Genomic DNA, 27598 nt, shown 5'->3' on the forward strand with positions numbered 1-27598 from the left:
AACTATGACAGCATAGGTATTCCCTGTACTAAGCACAATTCAGCAGGAACAGTCCCTAAGTTTGCTCAGTGTATATATATATATATATATTAGCACCATGGGTTGGGAATGGGATGTGGGGGACACCCTGCTTCATTGCTAATATGGAGAACACATATAATTACTGTATATATATTTATAATCTGTACTGTTGGTTTGTCTCACTCACTGTCTCCAGGTCTCAGTGCTGTCTCTGGGAGTCTCTGGGAGTCTCTGGGAGTCTCTAGTACATAATAACACGGGGCTTCAGCTCTATATTTGTACACAGGCCCCAGTGTTACCAGTTCAGAGGCCCAGCCCAAGTGCAATAGTCACTGTCCCTGGTGCTATGAGGTGCAGGGAGTTGTACTTCAGGGTGTCAGTGTAGGAGTGACAGAGGAAGGGCCACTGGGAGTCAATGTACCACACACTTGTTTCCACACACTTGTCTTTAGCGCCCACATCACGTGACCTGGTTCCCGGGAGCGCGCGCTGTCTGTTCCAGCTGGTGAGAGGAGCGAGCGAGGGGGCGGGAATGCCAGGCTGACGCTCATTGGTCAGAAGCCGCGTTGACTGACGGGAAGTGCTTCGAACTGAGTGGCGGCAAATGTGTCAGGGCGCCTAATAGTGAGCGGCTCCGAGACCCCCAGGCTGAGTATCGGGGGACACAGGGCGGGATAAACATTAACCTCAAGTATCAGTCTCATTCCCACGTGACATGGCGGCGAGAACCCCCCAAAAGAGGAAACTAAGCTCGGACGGGTAAGTGTGAGACACGGGGATCTGATGTAACTTGTCTTATTAGATCTACTGAACTACAGCTCCCAGCATTCCCCTCACAGACCTGTAACTCCCGGCATTCCCCTCACAGACCCGTAACTCCCGGCATTCCCCTCACAGACCTGTAACTCCCGGCATTCCCCTCAGAGACCTGTAACTCCCGGCATTCCCCTCACAGACCCGTAACTCCCAGCACTCCCCTCACAGACCTGTAACTCCCGGCATTCCCCTCACAGACCTGTAACTCCCGGCATTCCCCTCAGAGACCTGTAACTCCCGGCATTCCCCTCACAGACCCGTAACTCCCAGCACTCCCCTCACAGACCTGTAACTCCCGGCACTCCCCTCACAGACCCGTAACTCCCGGCACTCCCCTCACAGACCTGTAACTCCCGGCATTCCCCTCAGAGACCTGTCACTCCCGGCATTCCCCTCACAGACCTGTAACTCCCAGCATTCCCCTCAGAGACCTGTAACTCCCAGCACTCCCCTCACAGACCTGTAACTCCCGGCATTCCCCTCACAGACCTGTAACTCCCGGCATTCCCCTCAGAGACCTGTAACTCCCGGCATTCCCCTCACAGACCTGTAACTCCCGGCATTCCCCTCACAGACCTGTAACTCCCGGCATTCCCCTCACAGACCTGTAACTCCCGGCATTCCCCTCACAGACCTGTAACTCCCAGCATTCCCCTCAGAGACCTGTAACTCCCAGCACTCCCCTCACAGACCTGTAACTCCCGGCATTCCCCTCACAGACCTGTAACTCCCGGCATTCCCCTCAGAGACCTGTAACTCCCGGCATTCCCCTCACAGACCTGTAACTCCCGGCATTCCCCTCACAGACCTGTAACTCCCGGCATTCCCCTCACAGACCTGTAACTCCCGGCATTCCCCTCACAGACCCGTAACTCCCGGCATTCCCCTCACAGACCCGTAACTCCCGGCATTCCCCTCAGAGACCCGTAACTCCCGGCATTCCCCTCACAGACCCGTAACTCCCCTCACAGACCCGTAACTCCCGGCATTCCCCTCACAGACCCGTAACTCCCGGCATTCCCCTCACAGACCCGTAACTCCCGGCATTCCCCTCACAGACCCGTAACTCCCGGCATTCCCCTCACAGACCCGTAACTCCCGGCATTCCCCTCACAGACCTGTCACTCCCGGCATTCCCCTCACAGACCTGTAACTCCCGGCATTCCCCTCACAGACCTGTAACTCCCGGCATTCCCCTCAGAGACCCGTAACTCCCGGCATTCCCCTCACAGACCTGTAACTCCCGGCACTCCCCTCACAGACCTGTAACTCCCGGCATTCCCCTCACAGACCTGTAACTCCCGGCATTCCCCTCAGAGACCTGTAACTCCCGGCATTCCCCTCACAGACCTGTAACTCCCGGCATTCCCCTCACAGACCTGTAACTCCCGGCATTCCCCTCACAGACCTGTTACTCCCGGCATTCCCCTCACAGACCTGTAACTCCCGGCATTCCCCTCACAGACCTGTAACTCCCGGCATTCCCCTCACAGACCTGTAACTCCCGGCATTCCCCTCACAGACCTGTTACTCCCGGCATTCCCCTCAGAGACCTGTAACTCCCGGCATTCCCCTCACAGACCTGTAACTCCCGGCACTCCCCTCACAGACCTGTAACTCCCGGCACTCCCCTCACAGACCTGTTACTCCCGGCATTCCCCTCACAGACCTGTAACTCCCGGCATTCCCCTCAGAGACCTGTAACTCCCGGCATTCCCCTCAGAGACCTGTAACTCCCGGCACTCCCCTCACAGACCTGTAACTCCCGGCATTCCCCTCAGAGACCTGTAACTCCCGGCATTCCCCTCACAGACCTGTTACTCCCGGCATTCCCCTCAGAGACCTGTAACTCCCGGCATTCCCCTCAGAGACCTGTAACTCCCGGCATTCCCCTCACAGACCTGTAACTCCCGGCACTCCCCTCACAGACCTGTTACTCCCGGCATTCCCCTCACAGACCTGTAACTCCCGGCATTCCCCTCAGAGACCTGTAACTCCCGGCATTCCCCTCAGAGACCTGTAACTCCCGGCACTCCCCTCACAGACCTGTAACTCCCGGCATTCCCCTCAGAGACCTGTAACTCCCGGCATTCCCCTCAGAGACCTGTAACTCCCGGCATTCCCCTCAGAGACCTGTAACTCCCGGCATTCCCCTCACAGACCTGTAACTCCCGGCATTCCCCTCACAGACCTGTAACTCCCGGCATTCCCCTCACAGACCTGTAACTCCCAGCATTCCCCTCACAGACCTGTAACTCCCGGCATTCCCCTCACAGACCTGTAACTCCCAGCACTCCCCACAGAGACCTGTAACTCCCAGCACTCCCCTCAGAGACCTGGCCCCTCCCTATACAGGTATGAGACCTAGGGGTTTCCAGATAAGGGATCTTTCTATAACTTGGATCACCAAATAATAAGTCTACTTAAAAATAATTTTAACATTAAAGAGGTAGTTAACTTTTATTATGTTGTAGAATGGCTAATTCTAAGCAACTTTTCAGTTGGTCTTCATTATTTATTTTGTTATATTTTTAGAATTATGTGCCTTCTTCTTCCAACTCTTTCCTTGCTTTCAAGTGGGGGTCACTGACCCCATCTAAAAAACAAATGCTGTCTAAGGCTACACACTTATTGTTATTGTTTATTACTGCTTTTATTAGTCGGATTTTAATCACGTGAGTAACCTCCCACCAACCAGCTCAGATCAAGCTCTTCTTTCATTTTGGAGGATGGAGGGGACTCGGATAGAGTTGTGACCATTTCCATAGAAACCTCTATAACTGGGTTGGCAGACTTTTGTTTAGAAAGGGAATTTTGTTCAAATATTAATTTTTTTGGACACTGAATACGCAAGTGTCTCTTCTTATAAAGGGGATATTGACCCCTGTGGCCATCATGTGCCAAATACTCCTGTCCTGCCTGCTCTCCTTGGAGGAGATCCCCAAGTCCTGCCCAAAACTCCCTTCAGCTTGTCCTCCAGTGCCAGTGTAATAAGGTCAGGCTGAAGGTGGGGGGAGACAGACTTGTGAGCTGAAGTGCCTGTGCGGGGCAGCTATAATGTAATATCAGGGTGGTATCACACATGGGGAACTTGGAGGCAGCTGATTGGCTGGGTGTGGGGGTGAAAAAGTAACCCCTGTAGTGCCAGTAACTGAAAGTGTTTGTTACATGAATATTTCCATTGAGTGTGTCTCTCTGTGCCCAGGCGCCAGGCTTTCTATGGAACTCCAGTGAAAAAACTGACGGTTTCGTACATCAACTGCCAGTCACCCCTTACGACCTGGAACTGCAGTGGGCGAAATATAAAGAAGAGCCCCCCCGTCACAAGCTGCACAGACATGTCTGACCTTACAGAGAAGGAGATTATCGGGGTGAAGTGTAACACTGCCAGGAAACTTGTGGTCTCACCCATCCAGACAGAGGCCGTGCCCAGAGCAGTGAATAGAAACCCCCCACTTGTCTCTTCACCCCGACCTGCGTCCCCATTCACTGCCTCCCTCTCAACTCGGTCCTTTTACAAACGGGACAAGTTCTATATGACCCCTCTGGACCGGAAACTGATCAATGAAAGTAAATCATCATCGAGCAGCAGCGACGGCTCCATCTCCTCTTCACCCAGTCCCAGGACTGAGCCCAACAACAAGCAGCTGCAAGCCAAGGGTAAGTCCAGCAATAAAGGCAAGAAAACTCCTACGGGCAGTGCAAGGAAGACCCCTCGTAAGCCCACCCCATCTCCTCACAGTGCAAGGAAGACCCCTCGTAAGCCCACCCCATCTCCTCACAGTGCAAGGAAGACTTCTGATAAGCCCACCTCATCTCCTCACAGTGCAAGGAAGACCGCTCATAAGCCCACCCCAACTCCTCACAGTGCAAGGAAGACCCCTCGTAGGCCCACCCCATCTCCTCACAGTGCAAGGAAGACCCCTCATAGGCCCACCCCATCCCCTCACAGTGATAAATCCACCAGTGAAAGGGGAACTGAGATAAATGCCCTTCCTTCTAAGCCCACCCCAGAACCCACCAGCACTCTCGGCATGAAGACCACCTTTCTGGGGCTGAAGATGAAGCCAAGGCCCAAACTCACGGTCGGAGCAGCAAGGCAAGAGACCCCACTCTGCTCCCAAGAGGCCGTCTCCAAATATTAAATTCCCCCATTCTGCAAAGTGGGTGAAGCAAGGCTCCATGCCCATCACTAAAGCTTTGCCACCTCACAGTGTAATTAAAAGGGTAGTCTGTGTGGCTGAAGGACAGAAGCTGAGACAAGAAGAGGGGAGGAAGAGGCGCAATGAGCCCTCTGAAGAGAAGGGAGGAATGAAACTGAATCATGTGGCCGAGGAGTCTGAAAGCAGCGAGGAAATTAAAGTCCGGAGAGATAATGTTGGTCAAGAGAGTCTACCTACCTCTCCAGAGCAAGCAGATACTGGCATGCAGGTAGGTTATATATCTAGTTATAGTTCACCAACCATGCTCTGCCCACTATATGCCACCAGTTCTACATCTCTGCCCTACTGCATAGAGAGTACACTGCTATTTAAAGGAGAAGGAAAGGCTAAATCAGAAAGGTCTATATAAATACACCAGTAACAGTAGTCCTCTGTCAAAAAAAACAGCACGTTTCTTTCCTTCTATTGTGTACTCATGGGCTTCTGTATCAGACTAACTGTTTTCAGCTTAAACCTCCAGGGCTTGGGCTTGAGCATGTTCAGTTTGCTTCTCTCCCTCCTCCCCTCCCTGCTGTAATCTGAGCCCAGAGCTATGAGTGAGCAGGAAGAGATTCAGAAAGGAAGTGATGTCACAGCAAGCTAATATGGCAGCTGCTATCCCAAACAGACAGAGCTTCTAGAGCTCTATGGTAAAGCATTCTACAGAATAAATATAGTTATTGCACTATTGTGGCTAATAAACTACTTTGGTAGCTTCCTTCTCCTTTAAAGAGGTGGCGTTGCCTGATTGTCCCATTCGGATCTGTGGCATATAATAATAATAACAATAAAGGGTACAGGGCACAGTACATTGGTGTCAGGCTTTTATTATAAATAAACTCTGGGGGGTTACCTATAGCTGTTAATAACTGATCCTTTCTGTGGGCAGCAAGCGGAGCCGGAGTCTTCTGTGATGGACTCGGAGCATCAGGACAGAGTTGTACAAAAACCGTGTGATAATAAAGGTAATGTGAGGCATCTGGGTTCCTGCGCACATGCTGCAGTTATTTGTAGTTCAGCTGATCTATTCATCCATAGATATCAGGGGTGCTTTATTCACTTCCCATTTGACTATCGGCCTATCAGATATCGGCAAAGAATTGCTGTAATTCTTTTCTTCCCTTTTGTCTTTTAGGTTCAACTGCCTTTCCAATCTTCAGCACCCCGGCGGCCAATAAGAGGTAAGTGCTATTCCTTTATGTGTCCTGTGCAGGGTCTATACACTCACAGTATGTATCTGCCAACCACCTGGTGCTGAACTGCAGCTCCCACAATCATGTGTAGCAACAAATGCAGGGCTGGAAACTGGCTGAAGCTTCTAATTGGACAGTGAGTTCTCCCCTCCATTGTACCTGAGGGATGTGATTGGAAGCTGCAGAAAGAGAGCATTGTGGTCAGTTCTAGGGATTTACAATAGACTTAGAATAGATGCACTGAATACACTGTTTTGGATTCGTCTGAATCCTTCGCAAAAGATTCGGACGGAACTGAATCCGGATCCTAATTAACATAGGCAAATTAGGGGTGGGAAGGGGAAAACATTTTTTACTTCCTTGTTTTGTAACAAAAAGTCATGCAATTTCCCTCCCCGCCCCTAATTTGCATATGCACATTTGGATTTGGTTTGACCAGGCAGAAGGATTCGGCCGAATCCTGTATTCAGTGCATCCTTACTTTAGGGTGAGTGAACATCAGCATCTCTATGTGGGATGTAGCGTAGCAGCTGCTGTTGGATTGGGTACCAATGTGGTTTTTTCCCAGTGCTCCCTAGTCACCCTATTTTAGTTAGGGAACATCCTGTTGGATCTCCCCTAATCAGGCAGGAACTTTGTGTTTCTCTTTGCACCCCCAATGCTTAAAAGGATTTATCATGTAGGATAGAAATCCCATTTCTTGCACAGAACAAGGGTGGGATATATGTCCCCGTGTAGCTGGGGAAATACCTTTGTTTGTTGTTCTTCTGGATCCAGACGTTTGCAGCTGAGAGGAGATCTGGCCTCCCCTGCCTTCTCCAGCCCCCCGACTGATGCCCCTGCTCCCTTCAGATTCCCTAAAGAAGGCAAGAAGAAGAGAGAAGGAAGGAGGGTGACTGAGGACCAGCTCGTCATTGTAAGTTCCTCTATCCCCCCCCCCCCCGTGTCTCCTGGTAATGGCTACAGATCTGGGCCACTTCTAGCAACCAATCAGCAGTTAGAATAATTACAAGTATCACATTGGTTGCTATGGGTTACTGGACTCCGACACAAAGCACTGGCTACACATAACCCACTGATATAGAGAGATTATAGCCACAGTTATGGGCACTGAGACACAAGTAGCCAAAGCTGCCGTATGCATTTAATATAAATATCAACATTGCCATGGCACACTAATATTTCAATTGAGAATCTCATTTGTATGTGGTGCCCCCTAGTGATCTGGGACGGATACTCCTGTTTGTCACACATTTCCATCTGTTAAATCCGAAAGCAGCTGCAAATATTCTTGATCTTGAATCCTGCTGATGAGCATTATTGCTTCTTCTTCTCCCCCCAGGATGCCGGGCAGAGGCACTTTGGGCCAGTAACGTGCAGCACGTGTGGGATGGTCTATGCTGCAGCCAATCTGGAGGATGAAACTCAGCACGTTCAGTATCACCAGAGGCTTCTAGAGGGAATAAGATATGTGGTAAGTGCTGTGCTACAGGTATTAGATCCGTTATCTGGAAACCTGTTAACCAGAAAGCTCTGAATTATGGAAAGGCTGTCTCCCATAGACTCCATTTTATCCAAATAATCCAAATTTTTATGATTTCCTTTTTCTGTGTAATAATAAAACAGTCGCTTGTACTTGATCCCAACTAAAATATAATTAATCCTTATTGGAAGCAAAACCAGCCTATTGGCCTTATTTCATGTTAATATGATTTTCTAGTAGACTTAAGGTATGAAGATCCAAATTCTGTTATCCCAGAAATTCCCAGGTTCCAAACATTTTGGATAACAGGTCCCATAATTGTACATATATAAATTGTATAAATGATAAAACTAATCTCTCATTTTCTTTGATGTATATGTACAACTTTTTTGATATATCGATTATGATTGTGTAATGACAAACTCCCTTTGATTGCTCTGCTTTATCTTGTATTTTTTTCCATAAACTGAATAAACAAATTAAATATAAAAAAAAATGATAAAACTAAGATTTATATAATTTCTACGTTAACTGTTTGCACTTCTTTACTTTTTTCAATTACACATATGGAGTCCGTTAACTGGAAAAAACGTTCTCCAGAAAACTCTACTTATGGAAAGACCGTCTCCCGTAGACTTCATTTTATCTAAATATTCAAATTTTTTAAAAATTATTTCCTTTTTCTCTGTAATAATAAAACAGTAACTTGTACTTGATCCCAACTAAGATATAATTAATCCTTGTTGGAAGCAAAACCAGCCTATTGGGTTTATTTAATGTTTATATGATTTTCTAGTAGACTTAAGGTATGAAGATCCAAATTATGCAAAGATTCTTTATCCGGAAAACCCAGGTCCTGAGCATTCTGGATAACAGGTCCCATACCAATAGTGCCCAGGGTCTGCCAAGGGGAACCGCATGGTGGGGACCCTATAATAGGAGACAAGGGAGTCTGGGCTCTACTTATAAACTGATGTATCTGTAAAGTCTGAAATATAACCTGAGCCAGTACAGGGGGGCACTGCTGGGGGTTGGGTTCATGTGATTGGGGAGGAGGCCTGTGCAGTGTCCCTAATGGTTAAGTAGGAATTTAGTTCTCCTTTAAAATAAAAGGAACATTGCCCTTAAAGGGATTCTGTCATGATTTTTATTTCTAAATGTTGTTTACACTGCAAATAATTGACTGTACAATATAAAATGTCATTCCTGAAGCAGCAAGTGTATTTAGTTGTAATATTGGTGTGTAGGTGCATCTCAGGTCATTTTGTCTGGTCATGTGATTTCAGAAAGAACCAGCACTTTAGGATGGAACTGCTTTCTGGCAGGCTGTTGTTTCTCCTACTCAATGGAACTGAATGTGTCTCAGTGGGACCTGGATTTTACTATTGAGTGCTGTTCTTAGATCTACCAGGCAGCTGTTATCTTATGTTAGGGAGCTGCTATCTGGTTACCTTCCCATTGTTCTGTTTTTAGGCTGCTGGGGGTTGTGGGGGAAGGGAGGTGGTAATATCACTCCAACTTGCAGTACATCAGTAAAGAGTGACTGAAGTTTATCAGAGCACAAGTCACATGACTGGGGGCAGCTGGGAAATTGACAATATGTCTAGCCCCATGTCAGATTTCAAAATTACATATAAAAAAATCAGTTTGCCCTTTTGAGAAATTGATTTAAGTGCAGAATTCTGCTGGAGCACCACTATTAACCGATGTTAACTGAAAAAAAAAATCATTTTCCCATGACAGTATCTCTTTAAGGCCACAGTGTAATATAAGGGGAGACTCTAGTAGAGAATGCAGAGTTTACTGATTACTAATGACTTCATTGTGTTCCAGGGCTGGAAGAAAGAGCGAGTTATTACGGAATTCTGGGATGGAAAAATCATAATGATGTCGCCGGATGACCCTAAATACGCCCTGAAAAAGGTGGGACCCCTAATGCTTTCTGGTATCTCTTGTAGAACAAGTCTCATGGCTCCCTGTTGCTATTGCCAACGGAAACGCACATTCCTTTCAGCCTCCCATATTGTCCAAGTCACTGTTTTGGGAAATAAGTACCGTATATACTCGAGTATAAGCCGAATTTTTCAGCATCCAAAATGTGCTGAAAAAGTCTACCTCGGCTTATACTCGGGTCAGAGGCAGTAGCTGAGATTGCAGTCACTTTTAATCATTCCTATACCAACAGTTCACTTGGAGAGAGACTGCAATATCCCACAGTGCCCTCTGTTGGTTATATGAAAGAATAACAGTGACTGCAATATCACAGCGCCCTCTGTTGGTTATATGAAAGAATAACAGTGACTGCAATATCACACAGCGCCCTCTGTTGGTTGTTTCAAAGAATAACAGTGACTGCAATATCACACAGCGCCCTCTGTTGGTTATATGAAAGAATAACAGTGACTGCAATATCACACAGCGCCCTCTGTTGGTTATATGAAAGAATAACAGTGACTGCAATATCACACAGCGTCCTCTGTTGGTTATATGAAAGATTAACAGTGACTGCAATATCACACAGTGCCCTCTGTTGGTTATATGAAAGAATAACAGTGATGGCAATATCACACAGCGCCATCTGTTGGTTATATGAAAGAATAACAGTGCGCCCTCTGTTGGTTATATGAAAGAATAACAGTGACTGCAATATCACACAGTGCCCTCTGTTGGTTATATGAAAGAATAACAGTGACTGCAATATCACACCGTGCCCTCTGTTGGTTATATGAAAGAATAACAGTGACTGCAATATCACACAGCGCCATCTGTTGGTTATATGAAAGAATAACAGTGACTGCAATATCACACAGTGCCCTCTGTTGGTTATATGAAAGAATAACAGTGACTGCAATATCACACAGCGCCATCTGTTGGTTATATGAAAGAATAACAGTGACTGCAATATCACACAGCGCCCTCTGTTGGTTATATGAAAATAACAGTGACTGCAATATCACACAGTGTCCTCTGTTGGTTATATGAAAGAATAACAGTGACTGCAATATCACACAGCATCCTCTGTTGGTTATACGAAAGATTAACAGTGATGACAATATCAAACAGCACCCTCTGCACATGGTAGTGGGACAGTGGGACAATGCACACAGTAATCCGTTTGGCAATTCTCTGTCACCATCAACTTTGCAAAGAAGTCCGGTTGATCGCTGGGGGGGGTCGCTTTGGTGGAATGTGCGCTGCTGGGAGACAGGGCTGTAGTTGTGTCTAGGCTTATACTAGAGTCCATAAGTTTTCGTAGGTAAAATTAGGTACCTCGGCTTATACTCGGGTCGGCTTATACTCGAGTATATACGGTATCTTTTTATGTGTTGCCCTGCACTCACTGATACTTCTCTACCCCAATCCAGGAGCTGGAGCACCAACCAAGAGCATCAGGGCTTAGCATACAGAGGGCTTTTATTGATCAGCAGCAGCACTGAACTCTAACACCCCATTCACATTAAAGGGGTTGTTCACCTTGAACTGTTTAGTATGATGTAGAGAGGAATATTGTAATTGATTTTTATTATTTGAGCTTTTTATTCAGCAGCTCTCCAGTTTGCAATTTCAGCAATCTGGGTCCAAAGTCCCCTAGCAACCATGCACTGATTTGAATAAGAGACTGGAATATGAATAGAAGAGGAACAGAATAAAAAGAGGAATAATAAAACGTAACAATAACAATACATTTGTAGCCTTACAGAGCATTTGTTTTTTTAGATGGGGTCAGTGACCCCCGTTTGAAAGCTGGAAAGAGTCAGAAGAAGAAGGCGTATAATTAAAAAACTGTAATAAATAATGAAGACAAATTAAAAAGTTGCTTAAAATTAGCTATTTTATAACATATTAAAAGTTAACTCAAAGGCGAACCTCCCCTTTAAAAGTGTTTGACAGATCAGCGCAGACAAACTGATCAGCTGACATTTATACCAATTCCTTAACCCTTTCCCGACTTCCCATCTCGTGACCTTCCCTGTGATTTATTTTAAAGGCGGAAGAAGTTCGGGAGCTGGTGGATTCAGAGCTGGGATTTCAGCAGGTTTCCTTGAGGTGCCCAAGCCAGACCAGAACCTACATGTTTGTATCGAACGAGAAGATTGTTGGCTGTTTAATTGCAGAGCCAATCAGAGAGGTGCGTCTCATTTCATTATGGAGTTATACAGAACATGTTCCTGAATATGAGACAGAGCCCAGGAGCTGGTGGTGCTCTAGATATCTGCTTGCACCACGTCTGTGTAGTTTACATTTGCTGCATCTCTTTTAGGCATATCGAGTTCTCACAGAGCCCCCGTCTCCACACTCGTTACACAGGGAACCTCTAGAACACCATCGAGCTTGGAGGTGCTCCACTGAGCCGGAACCTGCTTTATGTGGCATCAGTAGAATTTGGGTGTTTGCCCTCATGCGCAGAAAAGCCATCGCTAGCCGCATGGTGGATGCAGTCAGGTGAGTTGTTGTTTTCCCATTATTACCTAAGGTTCAATATAAAAGGTTCTGACTGGTCAGGAAATCCGAGCACAAAAACAGAGGCCAATGTATCAAAGGTCGAATTTCAAATTCATGTGAATTTTTTTTTTTTACTCTAATAAATTCGAATATACTCACAATTCGACTGGGAGGTTATTTAAGAAAAAATTCAAACGTCTAATATTCAATCGAATAGTTCCGACCCGAAATTTCGAATCTTATGAATAGAGTTTTCCTCCGAAATAAAATTTGGATGTCAGGACGGCTCGACGGACCTCTGCCGTTGACTTGTACATGAACTCGGCAGGTTTTAGGCGGAGAATATTCAAATTAGGACTGTTTCCAGGGTCAAGGTTGATAAATCTCACGTTCGAATTTACGAATGATGGGAAGGGAAATCGTATGACTTTTTGTCACAAAACGAGAAAGCTACATTTTTTTCCTCTACGTTTTCCTTTCCCATCCCTAATTTACATATGCAGATTAGTATTTGGTTCTGGGATTCGGCCCGATTCCCAAATAGTGGATTCGGGGCATCTCTACATTAGTGACATTACACGTTCAGGTTTAAGTGAAGCTTCAGAGACTGCTGAGAGTTGACATTAGAAGAAAGTGGATTTTCCAGACCTTCTTTGGGACATGTAGTAAAACTATTGCTTGGTTTTTGCTGCTGCAGAAGTTCCTTTATATACGGCTCAGTCCTTTCCGCTGAAGAAATCGCCTTCTCCGACCCGACTCCTGATGGCAAACTGTTTGCCAGCACTTACTGCAAGGTTCCGGATTTCCTGGTGTATAATTTTGTCAGTTAGGAGGGAGAGGTGTTGTTGTTGTTCCATTGCACCTTCCCTCATGCAATAAATGCTTTGGTTTTAATTGATGGCAGTGGGTGGATCTCTAAAAATTCTTTAAAGGTGAACTAAACCCCCCCAATAAGAAAAGCCCCTATCCCTGCTTCTCCCCCCCACATAGTTGATTACCCCTGAAAGTGCCCATAACACCGTACTCACGGATAAATGCAGAGTAAGCACAGCAGAGCACATGGCCGACATCTTCTGAACGTCATATTGGCGCATGCACAGTTGGAGCAGTTTTCCTGTTCATAGCAACTGTGCATGCGCCTTAAAGGAGAATCCAACCATTTAACCATTTTCAAAAAAAAAACCCCTACCCTCTCCCTCCTCCTCCCAGCATAGCTGCCCCCTGGGGAAATGCCCCTAACTTTATACTTACCCCTCAGCGCAGATACAGGCATCAGAGTTCCACGCAGCTATCTTCCAGGTCTTCGGTAATCTGAGTGGTAGACCGTGGTACATGCGCAGTTGGAGCAATTTGCCTGTTTCCAACAACTGCCCATGCGGCAAAACTCCCGAAAATTGCTGAAGCGCTGGAAGACAACACGAAGACCCGGAACTCCGAAGCCAGTTAGATGCATTTCCCCAGGGGGCAGCTATGCTGGGAGGGGGGGTCTACATGGGGTAGGGTTTTTCTTTAAAAACAGTTTAATTCTCCTTTAAGTGACGGAAATTGCCGAAGGAAAAGAAGAGAAACCGAAGAGCCAGAAGATGCATCCATGAGCTCCGCTGTGCTTACTCTGCAGCTATACGCGAGTACTGTGTTAGGGGCTCTTTCACGGGTAATCAACCATGTGGGAGCGAGCAGGGGGAGGGGACTATCTAGGGTAGTAGGTAGGGGCTTTTCTTATTGGGGGGTTAAGTTCTCCTTTAAAACAATACCCTTTCAAACTAAAAGCCCCAGCGTTGCCATGATAAATAACCAGTAAGAATGTTTGTTTTATTAGGGTTTCATATTGAATGAAGAGTCTATGGTGCATATCTGCAGGGGGGCAGGTACTCAGCCACCCCAAAAGTGCCTCCGAGATTAGAGGCCAAAATGGGGGATACCCATCAGTGGGGATCCATTGGAATGTAGAACAGCCAATGTCCCCTAGTTGCATAAGGAGTTGTGTGTATATTTGTGCAAATCTGTATGTTCTGTAAATACTTAATTATTTGTTCATGTTCTGTTGGTTGTATCTGTTTTCATCTCCAGAATGAGGCTCATTATTCACTAGGGATGCATCAAATCCAAACCCCCGAATCCTTCTGCCGAATCTTTGCATATGCAAATTAGGGGTGGGAAGGGGAAAACCATTTTTACTTCCTTGATTTCTGACAAAAAGTCACATGATTTCCCTCCCCGCCGGGCAGAAGGATTCGGCCAAATCCTGTTGAAAAAGGCAGAATCCCGAACTGAATCCTGGATTTGGTACATCCCTATTCACATTGTGCCGTTTTGTACTCGCCCCGGGAACTTCCTACGGGTCACGACTCGCGAGGAGTGCTCGCGGTGCTTTATTTTTTCTGAAGTCGCTGAAAGTTTCACCTTGAGGCAACTTTGTAAAAAAAAAACCGAAGCACTTGGAAAACATTGGGAGGAGACCGCAGAAGAGGAGATTTACCGCAGGCGACTAATCCCCTTGTGTGTCGTTACATTAAATCAGCAGTTTCCACCGTTCTCTTGTTTCTTTTTAGGCAAATTGTCTCTAGGAGTTCTTTTATATGTGAGAATAATCCCAGAATTCCCATTATAATACAAACATCTCACGAGGCAGCGTTTTTCCGTCTTCGCTGTGCAATTACTATACGTCTGTCACATGACTTCTTTTATATGTAAATATGTAAAGTGTTTAACGGCAGAGATGCGTGCGTTGCTTCGATGGAGTAAGTGTCTTGTTGCAGGGAAGGAGAGTTCTGCTCCGTTGGGATGACTCCCGGTTCCTCTCTCTTTCATGAAATAAGAACGGGAAGTGTTTGGTACCTGCTCACTGTTTTTTATTCTCTGAGAAACGTTGGTTAACATTAAACATTTCAAGCAAATACACGTGAGAGTCTTCTGAAATCGTTGTGCACATTCCTGTGCTAGCTTGGGGGTGGCATATTTATTAACACAGGTGATGTTGCCCATAGCAACCAATCAGATCTTTGCTTTTGACTGGTCAAATCTAATTGCTGATTGTTGCATCACCGGTGTTTTATGGTAATAAATGTGCCCCTAAATCTTGCAAGACTTGTTGCTCCAGCAGAGCATAGAATTAGACACACACCTCCATATGAAAATAAAAGGCACTAGGAGCAGTAACCCATAGAAACCAATAAGATATTTGCATTTAAGCAGGTGACCAGTAGATTCCACCTGCTGCTATGGGTTTATGCTACTGGGCAAATTTAGTGGCTTTTATTACATAACCCCAATAGTGAGACGGCTGTCCTATGCTGAAGATCATCAAGGCTGCTCCATTACCTTATTGCATGATTTATAGCCATCTTGGTGGGGCTAAAGGTGGCCATACACGATAAGATCTGCTCGTTTGGCCAATATGCCCATCAAAGGCAGGGTAATATTGGTTTAATCCTATCATTCGGCCCTAGGGCCAAACAATTGGATTACAACAAAAGAAATGGGTGCTGATGGGACGAAGACTACAACAACTAGCTGGTGCGTTCCTCGATCGACAAAAAAAAAATCAAACCTGCCCGATCGATATCTGCCCAACTTTTGGCCTGAGAGAGACCTGTCTGAACACCCCCTACACGGGCAGATAAGCGGACGAATTGGTCTAAAGACCTATATTGGCATCTTTAATCTGCCCTTGTATGGCCACCTAAAGGGCCAGGGCTCATAGAACGTTGGCCCTGCTGGAGAGGATGTCAGCCTGAAAAAGCCTGCTTTTTGGTTTTCGCTCCAACCTCTGCTCCATGGGCCTGCATGCAAGTGGAAGCTGTACTGTTCAGTGCAGATTAAGGGAGCTGGGGAAGGGAGCGGATCTGCTTCTCAGCATGAAAAACAAAATGCACAATAAGAGCAGCTGAGCCAATGCTCCATGTGCCCTTCACCAACTGGGGTTGCCCACTAGGAGACTTGGAGCTGTTAATGAGAGAATGTATTTTCTATACTAGATACACCAGAAAGCCCTGCTTAATATACAGGTAAATGGAACACACACACAATGAAGATAAATTCTCAGAGAGTAGTTTGACGTTGGAATAAAGGTGGTCTGATCAAGCTGGCACTGGGATTTGGCATCCTCCAAACAGATTTATTAAACAGCCTCAAGAACTTTAAGCCCAAATTTAGGTAAGTCTGGGCTGCTGAAAACACATCATCAATTTTATAGTGTGAAATAAGCTGCTGCTTTGCAATTTCCTTTGGAGTAGCCTGAGCCATGAATGGCCAAGACGCTGTCATTGCTCTGGGCTGTGGGCCGTTAAAACTTTAGGACTAGCCGTAGCACTTAAAGAATAAGCCTTGCTGATGCGATCTTTAATCCACTTGGCCAAAATGTTTTTAGAAGCCTTTCTCTTCTGATTCCTTTAGAAATTACAAAAAGAGCCGACGTGATTCCGAAACAGTTTCTGTACTTTTAATGGAGCATTTAAGGCACCTAACCATGTCCATGTTATGCCATAAAAGTTGCTCCTCATTTGTGAAAAAGGTAGGTAGCACCACTAGTTGATTGATGTGAAAATCTGATACTACATTGGGTAGAAAATCACCTCAGCTTTAAAACTGCATTATCCGGAAAAATCAATGTTTCCCCGACACTTGAAGCTCACTTAGTATTTTTACTGGCAAATGTGTCAGCTAAAAGATTATTTTAAGGTTAATGTGCTTAAAGGAATATCTTCAATAGGCTCAAAAGGATCGGACATCAATGCTTTGAGGACTAGAGGAAGATCCCAAAGGAGGTGCTTTGTCTCTGATGTTTGGTTAAAGGTGCTTGACAGTTTGAATCAATATAACCACCAAGGGATGAGAAGCCCATTGATGAAAGAGCAGAGAAAGCCTATATATGACTTTTCAATGTATTCAAGCTTAGTCCTTTCTCAAACCCTTGTAGAAATTCTAATACAGATTCAGCGGTTGGGTGGAGAAAATTCCCACCATGCGATTATGAAGATTTTCATTCATCCAGGTCAGGGTATATATACAGTAGCATAGGTAATTCTAAAGCAACTGGACTTGCTGAGTAATCATTAAAGATGTTTCACTACTCATCCGAGCAGCTTCTTCAGTACAACTGACTGGTGTGGGAAGTCCTGGGCATATAAACTCAGGCACACACAGGGAGCATAGGGAAGGCAGAGCAGAGCAGGAGACGGAATCAGGACCAGTCTAATATGTACTAAATACAGTGACACAGTGCTGGTGTCCCCCCTCAGCAGTTTGTATGAGGGTGAACAATGTGGCCAGTTTCAGTCTGGGAACTAGGTGTGAACAATTGAAGTGTTACAAGTGGAAAAATGCAGGGGGATCACAGGTGTGAATACAGGGGATTAGTCTGAATTTGAAGTTTAAACAATGCAGGGGCCAGTTAATCTCTGTAGTGATACCTTTTAAAGCTTTCACATGGTAAACAGACACAGCAGGCAGACTTTCATGTGGGGACCTCACAAGGGGGGACAGCCCTGATCTTGCCTCCTCATCAGACTAATATTCTACAGATTCCTAAGAATCAGACATAGACACAAGAATCTGATTTTGACCAAAGAGCTGAGTGACCCAGATTTCACTGCCATTGGATGCCATAGAATCCACAAAAGCATCCAATTCATGAGATGGGAGATTTGATCTGACGTACCGGGACCAAGGCATAATTATCGTGGCTTCACACTCCTTTCTGTGTTCCTCCTGACCAAGGTTGTCTCTGGAGTTGCCCCCTGTGCAAGGAATGTGACATTCTGTACAAGGCTAGTCAGATAATGGCACCCTAACTTCAGGTTATGCCTAATGTGTTCCAGCGTGAAAACCATTTTGACTCTGGTGGCGGCTAGCCAGTGCACATCACGCTCACCATTCTCCTCAGCAGTTTCCCGTCCCAGCCATTCATGCCTCCACACGTCTTTAAGGAGGCACCTGCTGGTATTTAAACCCATGAATACTTTCCTCACTACAACAGGATAAAAAAAAGACGAGGTGAGAGTCTTGGGGGGTTATTAGCTTGCCATTTCCAGTCAGTGAGATGTTAACCCATGACTGACCACTGCTATGTGAGGATCAGGAAAGACACTGTTTCACTCAGCAGCTGCTAAAGAAATGGGACTCTGGGGTATTTGTCCAGTTAAGTGCAATTGCAGCTTTGTACATTGAATCTGGTAATTCCCTTCCCATAGTGCCCTAATGAATAATTACATTAAGTATGAGTGCATTTAATACTTTTTTGAGTATGCCATCTATCTGTTTCCAGTTAGACGCCTCTCTTATATACTGGAGACAAACCGCATCACCAATGGTGAAAGGCTCTTTATAATCTATAAAGTACCTTGGAAAGCAGCTGTACGGCCCACTGGAACCTCCGTACCATTAAAGACCCTCATGGAGAGAAGCCTTGGTGGTGAAACTGAGACCTGTACTTAATCTGTCGACCCTTACTTGGAACTGAACCTGCTGGTGGTCATCAAGGAGGAGGAGCCTGCTGATGAGAGCACCAGAGAGGGCTACCTAGAAGGTAATGTGCAGCAGATCAAGATGGTAGGTCTCACACTACCACAAATGGAGTCCACCACCAGCAACCCATCTTTGTGATCTAAAACTGCCAGACCCACAGGTATCAGATAGCCCCACACTCCACTGCTTGGAAGCACCAGCCTGGGAAGCAATGAACTAGAAGATCTGGAGTCATAACTGTGCAGGCTTAAAATCCATTTTTATATCCTCCAAAACTTCTGGGTCTTACCCTCCTATTGGTAGAATTGCCAACGTGACTGAAGTGAGGATAGTCCTCTATGTAGATAAGCAGAGCTGCTCTGCAGGTAAATCAGTCTGTGGGGCCCATCCTCCTGCAGGGCTTTAGCACGAGGCCTTGCGTCCAATTTTCAGTTCCTCTATCCAGAACTTGCATTTTTCACCATTAACAAACACCACCTTTAGCTTTGTATAAAAGTCTTAGGTTTATTTTATAATCAATTTTAGTAAGTAGGAAGTGGAATCAAACATAGATATAACACAAACAGGGACATGAAAGAGAAGGAACGTTTGTAGGAATCTGTACATACGTTATCACATGCAGCACAAGCCACTCTTGTACCCCCAAACTACAAGCATTAGCCAATTACTGGGAGATACTGTTAAGGGGTGCAGATCAGTCTCAAACGTCCACCTTCACACAGGGAAATGTGATTATATCATATCCAGTAAGCACGGCTCATGTGTACAATACCATGTGCTGGCAGGTAAATATGCAACTGAACGGACACATTTTAAATAAAAACACAAATCTCAGGGCGACTAGTTATTTACTTCTATGTGGACATTTAGTCTTGGAACATTCTGGTTTCAACTAAATTACAGACGGAACGAATTACAAAACGAACAAAATGTTTAGCTTTTCTTCTCTTCTGCCTCCAAAACCTCAATGATTTTGGCAGCGGAGGGTCGAAGCTTTGGGTCTTCGTTTGTGCACATGTAGAAGAGCTCGATAACCTTCTGGTAGGAATCGTCAAGTTCCTCCACATTGAGGGGAGGCCGGCTCCCCAAAGCCTCATAGTAAGCGTCTTCATCAAAGTCGTCTTCATCGAATGTATCGTCTGTGCAAAGGAAACACATACACAACTAGAATTCAACAGAACAACTCCCTACTGAGGGCACAGGGAGATGATACCAACACTGACCTCATACATCCTAAACTACTGTAACCTTCGGACTCCTTGACTGACCATCAGTATCTTTTGGTGGATTGGCAAAACTCAAGAATTTTACTTGCATTTGCTGGTGCTTCAACCTAGAGTCCTGCACAGGTCCATTTTTTGGAACCCATACCTGGAACCCGAACACGCAACCCACGTTCTTACTCGCTTGGACCCGCTACCCGTCCCGCAAGTACCTTATCCGCAACCCGGACCCACTGACATCAAGTATCAGGAAGTGCTGTCATTGTAAACCAGAAGTGGCATCATCGGAAGTAGACGTGATCCGAAAAAAGGAGTGAAAATTGCTATTGAGAAGACCCGCTGGCTGACCCACATCTGTACCCGCACCCGGAACGTCTACCCGCAACCCACAGGGTACTGCAGGTTTTTGCGGGTAATCCGCGGGTACCCGACCTGCTGCAGGACTCTACCTCAACTTAACATTGTCGTTGCTCTCCCATTCCCGATTGGGACGTATATAATGATCTGGGAATTACTGGGCTTTTTTAAACGAATTCTGAATAATTTGTTGCAAACCTTTATCATCTTCAGGAGGCAGATTTAAATGGGGTATGGACAGGGCCATCATCTCCCACAGGGTGAGGCCGAATGCATAGATGTCGGCTTTGTCCGTTATGATTCCGCCTTCATCCAAGGCTTCCTTTGGCTTCCATGACTCGGTGCCAATGTAATAGGCCTTTGGGTCGCTCACTGCAAAGGGAGAGAGGGAGTTGGATGCAACTTGCTTAACAACAAAAAGCAACACTATCTTACTCATAATTTACTCAGCACCAACTACCAGTTGTACTAATTATGACACATGGACACAGTATACATTAGGGAGAGTACGGACAGACCTCCATGTGATAGATTGCTTACTAGTCATGTTCTCGTCCAGAGGCAGAGACACCCCAACATCACAGATCTTGATGGATTCAAAGTCTCCCTTTATAACAACGTTAGACGACTTGATGTCCCCGTGCAGTATCCTTTTCTCATTGTGCAGATACTAAAGGGTAAGAAGAAAAGAACAGTTTGCTCTGCCCGATTATGTGTGAAATATTCCATTGCACATGCTTCACATCCAGTGCAGACCCCTCTTATGTGACTTTGGGGTCTTTGTAGGATAAAGCAAATAATGCTTTTGGACCTAGGTATGGCGCTCACTTATAGATCGCATATATCCGTGATATTGTGTAAAAGTCTTTGTAGGATCATGTATGAAGGAAGCTGCTGAATGAGATATATAGATGCCAAGCCGTATGCTATTGGTCAGGCACAGAGAGGGGTATATAACAGTCCAATCCAATGAGAAGCCTATGCATCAGCTGTAACACACGTGGGGAGAGGGCTCTCACCTTCAGGCCTCTTGCCATGTTCTCTGCCACCTTCAGAATGACAGATGCTGGGAAGGGCCCCTCCTCCTTCTCATTCCGCTCCTCTATGAGATCATTCAGAGACTTCTCGCCCCCATATTCCATGGCCAGGCACAAGCTGCCATCTTTAGATTTAGCGAAGGCTCGGTAACCTTAAAGCACACAGACTTGTTCGTTAGAGCAACAACACTCCATGCCCCAACCATGGTCTCTGCACCCCAAAAAAAAAATCACCTAACGAAGGGGGAACGCCACTGAAACCTTGTTACTTAATAAACACATAAGGGGCTTGTCCCCTGTTTGAATCGCTTAGATTGCCGGTACCTAATCCTTTACTTTAAAAACCATAACCACAAGCAAAATTTTTCTCAGGAAAACCAAAAAATTCAAAAATGTCTTCTCCCACTCCTTTAGGAAGGCAAAGGGGCAGAAAAATCTGCTCCAAAAATACAATTCATGTCTCTGATTTAAAGTAACAGTTCACTGTATAAATAAAAACTGGTAAATAAATAGTATGTGCAAAATAAAACATGTATCTATAGTTAGTTAGGCAAAAATGTAATGTATAAAGGCTGGAGTGACTGGATGTGTAACATAATAGCCAGAACACTACTTCCTGCTTTTCAGCTCTCTTGCTTTCCACTGAGTCTGAGCTGAATGCTGAGGATCAATTGCAAACTCAGTTATATCCCATGTGGCCCCCCTTATAGTCACTGACTAACTCAAGAGTTAGAGAGCTGAAAAGCAGGAAGTAGTGTTCTGGCTATTATGTTACACACCCACTCACTCCAGCCTTTATACATTACATTTTTGCCTAACTAACTATATTAGATACATTTTTTATTTTGCAGTCTATTTATTTACCCAGTTTTTTTTTTTATACTGAACTGTTCCTATGTACAGCACAAACCCACACAGGCCTGAATTCAATAGTACCACTGAACTAACAAAGCAGCACCCACTTACCTACAATATTGGGGTGCTGCAAGTTCCGTAATACTTTGGCTTCTTCATTGAGTCTATGTTCATAGAGGTTCCGGCTGGAGGCATCACACAGCTTGCTTATCTTCTTTACTGCCCAAGGGGAATGAGACAGACCCTTGGGGGATCTGCACAATGGAACAATAATGAACTGATCATTGGAATGACATAAGGGATAATGTACCCCCTACTGTAAATGATAAGGATATTAGAAGTCACTGAGGGGTTGTTCTGTGACCATATAAAGGCACAAGGCTGCAGGCTGAGTTATACAGGGACCTCTGAGTATCACTCATGTATTATAAGGGATAATGTACCCCCTACTGTAAATGATAAGGATATTAGAAGTCACTGAGGGGTTGTTCTGTGACCATATAAAGGCACAAGGCTGCAGGCTGAGTTATACAGGGAACTATGAGTATCACTCATGTATTATAAGGGATAATGTACCCCCTACTGTAAATGATAAGGATATTAGATGTCACTGAGGGGTTGTTCTGTGACCATATAAAGGCACAAGGCTGCAGGCTGAGTTATACAGGGAACTCTGAGTATCACTCATGTATTATAAGGGATAATGTACCCCCTACTGTAAATGATAAGGATATGAGAATTCACCGAGGGGTTCTGGCTGGGTATATTAATTTTGTCCAATACACATGAACCATGAGTATCTTGTAAATGGTGTCTATCAGTTATTGGAGTTTTATGACCTGTATAAAAGCACTTCGCCTGTGCCATTATATGGTGATGGAACTCCCTGATGACATACAATATCCTTATATCTGCAAGTAGGGGGTACATTCGCAATCTAAAAAAACAAGTTTCAGTGAGTAATTTGATGACATCTCTAAGCTCCATTTACAATGATATTATTTACCGAATATTGCTAAGGGGTCAGGCACCATTTGTCTCTTGCCAATAGAGATGGAATTGAATATAGGGAACTGGGGGTCGCTGCAGAGAGAGAGAGAGAGCATGAGAATTAGAGGGTAGAACACACGTGACTCACCTTTTCATAAGATAGACGCTGACGCCAGTGCCGTAGCCAAACTTCTGCATAAACGGAGAGGCCGGAATCACAAAAGGGGGAGGCGTGTTAACCCCTAAAAAGAAAGGTGTGTATGTTTAAGATGAGATCAAGCCCTGGGGTATGACCACGTGTACTCACAGTCTGTGTATGAACATTATTGCCGTGGCCGCAGCAGGGAGCACCCGGGCGCTAATGCCGAATGCAGGAAGTGTAGTTATCAGCTGCTAGAAATGATGCTTCATGCTAATGTTGATGTGTAACATAATAGCCAGAACACTACTTCCTGCTTTTCAGCTCTCTTGCTTTCCACTGATTGGTTATCAGGCAGTAACCAATCAGAGACTTGAGGGAGGACGCATGGGACATATCTGTTGCTTTTGAATCTGAGCTGAATGCTGAGGATCAATTACAAACTCACTGAACAGAAATGTCCCATGTGGCCCCCCTTATAGTCACTGACTAACTCAGAGTTAGAGAGCTGAAAAGCAGGAAGTAGTGTTCTGGCTATTATGTTACACATCCGCTCACTCCAGCCTTTATACATTACATTTTTGCCTAACTAACTATATTAGATACATTTTTATTTTATTTTTGCACAGTCTATTTACACAGTTTTTATTTTCACACTGAATGGTTCCTCTAATAGGGAAGATAAATACATAGGAAGGAGAAGAAATTGTGACAACCCTAGTGGGAACCCGCAGTAACTTACCGGGAGGAGACTTCAGCATGGGCACCTTGCAGGGAGTTCTGAAACTATTCGTGTCCTGCATTTTGGGCTCCAGAGTGACCTGCGCACACACAGGGAAAATAATAGGGTTATATTCAATATATACAATGTGTGGGACCATTGAGTCACAGCATGAGCTCCATGCAGCAGCAGCACCTCTACTGGTCACAGTATAACAGCTATAAAGCTCTCAACCAATCATCTCTTAGCATCATTGTCACTCATTAATACAGTCATTCCTATTGGTCAGTTCAACTCCCAGTGGCCCAAGAGGAGCAACTCCCAGTGGCCCAAGAGGAGCAACTCCCAGTGGCCCAAGAGGAGCAACTCCCAGTGGCCCAAGAGGAGCAACTCCCAGTGGCCCAAGAGGAGCAACTCCCAGTGGCCCAAGAGGAGCAACTCCCAGTGGCCCAAGAGGAGCAACTCCCAGTGGCCCAAGAGGAGCAACTCCCAGTGGCCCAAGAGGAGCAACTCCCAGTGGCCCAAGAGGAGCAACTCCCAGTGGCCCAAGAGGAGCAACTCCCAGTGGCCCAAGAGGAGCAACTCCCAGTGGCCCAAGAGGAGCAACTCCCAGAGTTGCTCCTCTCGGGTCGCAGGGAGTTGCTCCTCTCGGGTCGCAGGGAGTTGCTCCTCTCGGGTCGCAGGGAGTTGCTCCTCTCGGGTCGCAGGGAGTTGCTCCTCTCGGGTCGCAGGGAGTTGCTCCTCTCGGGTCGCAGGGAGTTGCTCCTCTCGGGCCGCTGGGAGTTGTGACCCTAGAGGAGCAACTCCCTGTAGCCTCGCTCTCAGCAGGCCGGAAATGTCAGGCAACTCCCGGCAGCCTACAGACAGTAGTGCAGCTGCGGATAAGAGACAAATCTCAGAGAGAGAGAGACAGAAAGAACCTCACAACAAGCGGACAGACAGCAGAAGGACAGTGAGTAGGACAGTGAGGGGGACAGTGACGTTACATACGGTGCCGGTGAGGAGAGCAGATAACGCCGGTAACAACACTGACTGGAAGCTCCGCCTCTTCCCGCCTGAATTTTCAAACTGACTGAGCGCGCTCTCGCCGCTCTACTCCCGCGCGCTCCCTTCAACTAACGCTTGCGCGGGAAACAGGCGACCGGATAAGCTCCTCCCACCTCAGCGCGCGCGGGAAACTATTTGCACTTGAGAAAGCGGCGAGGGTGTGATTAGTGGTGCGGCCTGTGGGCTTGAACATGGCGCCCTCTGCTGTTGTACTCGGCTAAATTGTGTCTGTATCAGTTATCTGTCAGGGCTTGATGAGAGTTCTGTCACAAGCTGGAGGAGCCCGCGTTAAACTTGTCCCTGTCACATCAGAGGGCAGTTGTGTCTCTCCCTGTGTGTCTGGTCTGGGAGTGGAACTAGGCCCTGACATTGTATTCTACACACAGAGCCACTAATAGTGACTGTTACTCCTCCTCCCACACAAGCCTCACGTGATTCCCAGTCCTCTCACTTCCATTGGCCAATACCTGCCCCTCATGTGCCACTCCCACTCCATTAGCCAATACCTGCCCCTCATGTGCCACTCCCACTCCATTAGCCAATACCTGCCCCTCATGTGCCACTCCCACTCCATTAGCCAATACCTGCCCCTCATGTGCCACTCCCACTCCATTAGCCAATACCTGCCCCTCATGTGCCACTCCCACTCCATTAGCCAATACCTGCCCCTCATGTGCCACTCCCACTCCATTAGCCAATACCTGCTCCTCATGTGCCACTCCCACTCCATTAGCCAATACCTGCCCCTCATGTGCCACTCCCACTCCATTAGCCAATACCTGCCCCTCATGTGCCACTCCCACTCCATTAGCCAATACCTGCTCCTCATGTGCCACTCCCACTCCATTAGCCAATACCTGCCCCTCATGTGCCACTCCCACTCCATTAGCCAATACCTGCCCCTCATCTGCCACTCCCACTCCATTAGCCAATACCTGCCCCTCATGTGCCACTCCCACTCCATTAGCCAATACCTGCCCCTCATGTGCCACTCCCACTCCATTAGCCAATACCTGCTCCTCATCTGCCCCTCCCAGCAGCACGACTAGAGTTGCCACCTGGCCACTGTATTATTGGTCTGGCCAGTAGAAATGATGGCTGATCCCAATGTTGTTAATAGGCAAAAAAAGATAATTTTTTTCAAGAAATGGCAACTGTAAGCAGGAGGGTCCCCACCTCAGTGGTATTTGTGCCACAATAATTACTGATCTCTGTCATATTTGTCTCCTTTTTCCCCCAGAAACAAACGTCTCCACCAGTGACATTCCCAACTGCCCCATCCTTAAAGGAACAGTTCAGTGTGAAAATAAAAACTGGGTAAATAGATAGACAAAATAGTGCAAAAAAAAACATGTTTTTAATATAGTTTATTAGGCAGAAATGTAATGTATAAAGGCTGGAGTGAGTGGGTGTGTAACATAATAGCCAGAACACTACTTCCTGCTTTTCAGCTCTCTAACTCTGAGTTAGTCAGTGACTATAAGGGGGGCCACATGGGACATAACTGTTCAGTGAGTTTGTAATTGATCCTCAGCATTCAGCTCAGATTCAAAAGCAACACTTATGTCCCATGTGGCCCCCCTTATAGTCACTGACTAACTCAGAGTTAGAGAGCTGAAAAGCAGGAAGTAGTGTTCTGGCTATTATGTTACACATCCACTCACTCCAGCCTTTATACATTACATTTTTGTCTAACTAACTATATTAGATACATTTTTTATTTTGCACAGCCTGTCTATTTACCCAGATTTTATTTTTATTAAAAAAAAAAAAAATACCCACCTTCGTGTTTTTTCCCTATAAATAACATTGACATCAAGCAACATTTTTACTGACCAGGCCAATAAAATACTGGCCATGTGGCAACCCTAACTGACCCCCGAGCACCACACCTGTCTGTCTGTATATATTATATGTATATTATATGTCTGTATATACTTTATTCCCTATTAATAACATTGGGATCACTGACCTTCCTATATATTTATCTTTATTCCCTATTAATAACATTGGGATCATATCACTGACCTTCCTATATATTTATCTTTATTCCCTATTAATAACATTGGGATCACTGACCTTCCTATATATTTATCTTTATTCCCTATTAATAACATTGGGATCACTGACCTTCCTATATATTTATCTTTATTCCCTATTAATAACATTGGGATCACTGACCTTCCTATATATTTATCTTTATTCCCTATTAATAACATTGGGATCACTGACCTTCCTATATATTTATCTTTATTCCCTATTAATAACATTGGGATCACTGACCTTCCTATATATTTATCTTTATTCCCTATTAATAACATTGGGATCACTGACCTTCCTATATATTTACCTTTTTCCCTATTAATAACATTGGGATCACTGACCTTCCTATATATTTATCTTTATTCCCTATTAATAACATTGGGATCACTGACCTTCCTATATATTTATCTTTATTCCCTATTAATAACATTGGGATCACTGGCCTTCCTATATATTTATCTTTATTCCCTATTAATAACATTGGGATCACTGACCTTCCTATATATTTATCTTTATTCCCTATTAATAACATTGGGATCACTGACCTTCCTATATATTTATCT

At 45.5% G+C, this 27598-nt stretch overlaps 2 protein-coding genes and 1 long non-coding RNA gene across 3 annotated transcripts; 1 reads left to right on the forward strand and 2 right to left on the reverse strand.

Moving 5' to 3' along the window:
- Window positions 1-443: 443 nt before the first annotated feature.
- On the forward strand, window positions 444-13362 carry LOC108717277 (N-acetyltransferase ESCO2-like). Its single transcript, XM_018264161.2, is given in 11 exon segments — window positions 444-780; window positions 4043-4933; window positions 4935-5268; window positions 5929-6004; window positions 6175-6220; window positions 7010-7148; window positions 7575-7706; window positions 9549-9638; window positions 11704-11844; window positions 11977-12158; window positions 12856-13362. Coding segments are annotated over 11 exon segments (2208 nt in total). The 5' UTR covers window positions 444-736; the 3' UTR covers window positions 12989-13362.
- LOC108717278 lies at window positions 5851-7578 on the reverse strand. The gene is made up of 3 exons (XR_001935837.2): window positions 7485-7578; window positions 6983-7089; window positions 5851-6411 (listed from the first exon to the last, which is right to left on the reverse strand). It is a non-coding gene; the product is annotated as an uncharacterized LOC108717278 (long non-coding RNA).
- Window positions 13363-19101: 5739 nt separating the features above from the next.
- pbk.L (PDZ binding kinase L homeolog) lies at window positions 19102-24963 on the reverse strand (the record flags this gene model as incomplete). The annotated part of the gene is given in 8 exon segments (NM_001095491.1): window positions 19102-19762; window positions 20402-20575; window positions 20744-20873; window positions 21223-21392; window positions 22207-22349; window positions 23234-23327; window positions 23967-24045; window positions 24866-24963. Coding segments are annotated over 7 exon segments (978 nt in total). The 3' UTR covers window positions 19102-19556.
- Between the last annotated feature and the right edge of the window lie 2635 nt (window positions 24964-27598).

The sequence above is a fragment of the Xenopus laevis genome, chromosome 5L, assembly GCF_017654675.1.
Source record: "Xenopus laevis strain J_2021 chromosome 5L, Xenopus_laevis_v10.1, whole genome shotgun sequence".
NCBI lineage: Eukaryota > Metazoa > Chordata > Amphibia > Anura > Pipidae > Xenopus > Xenopus laevis.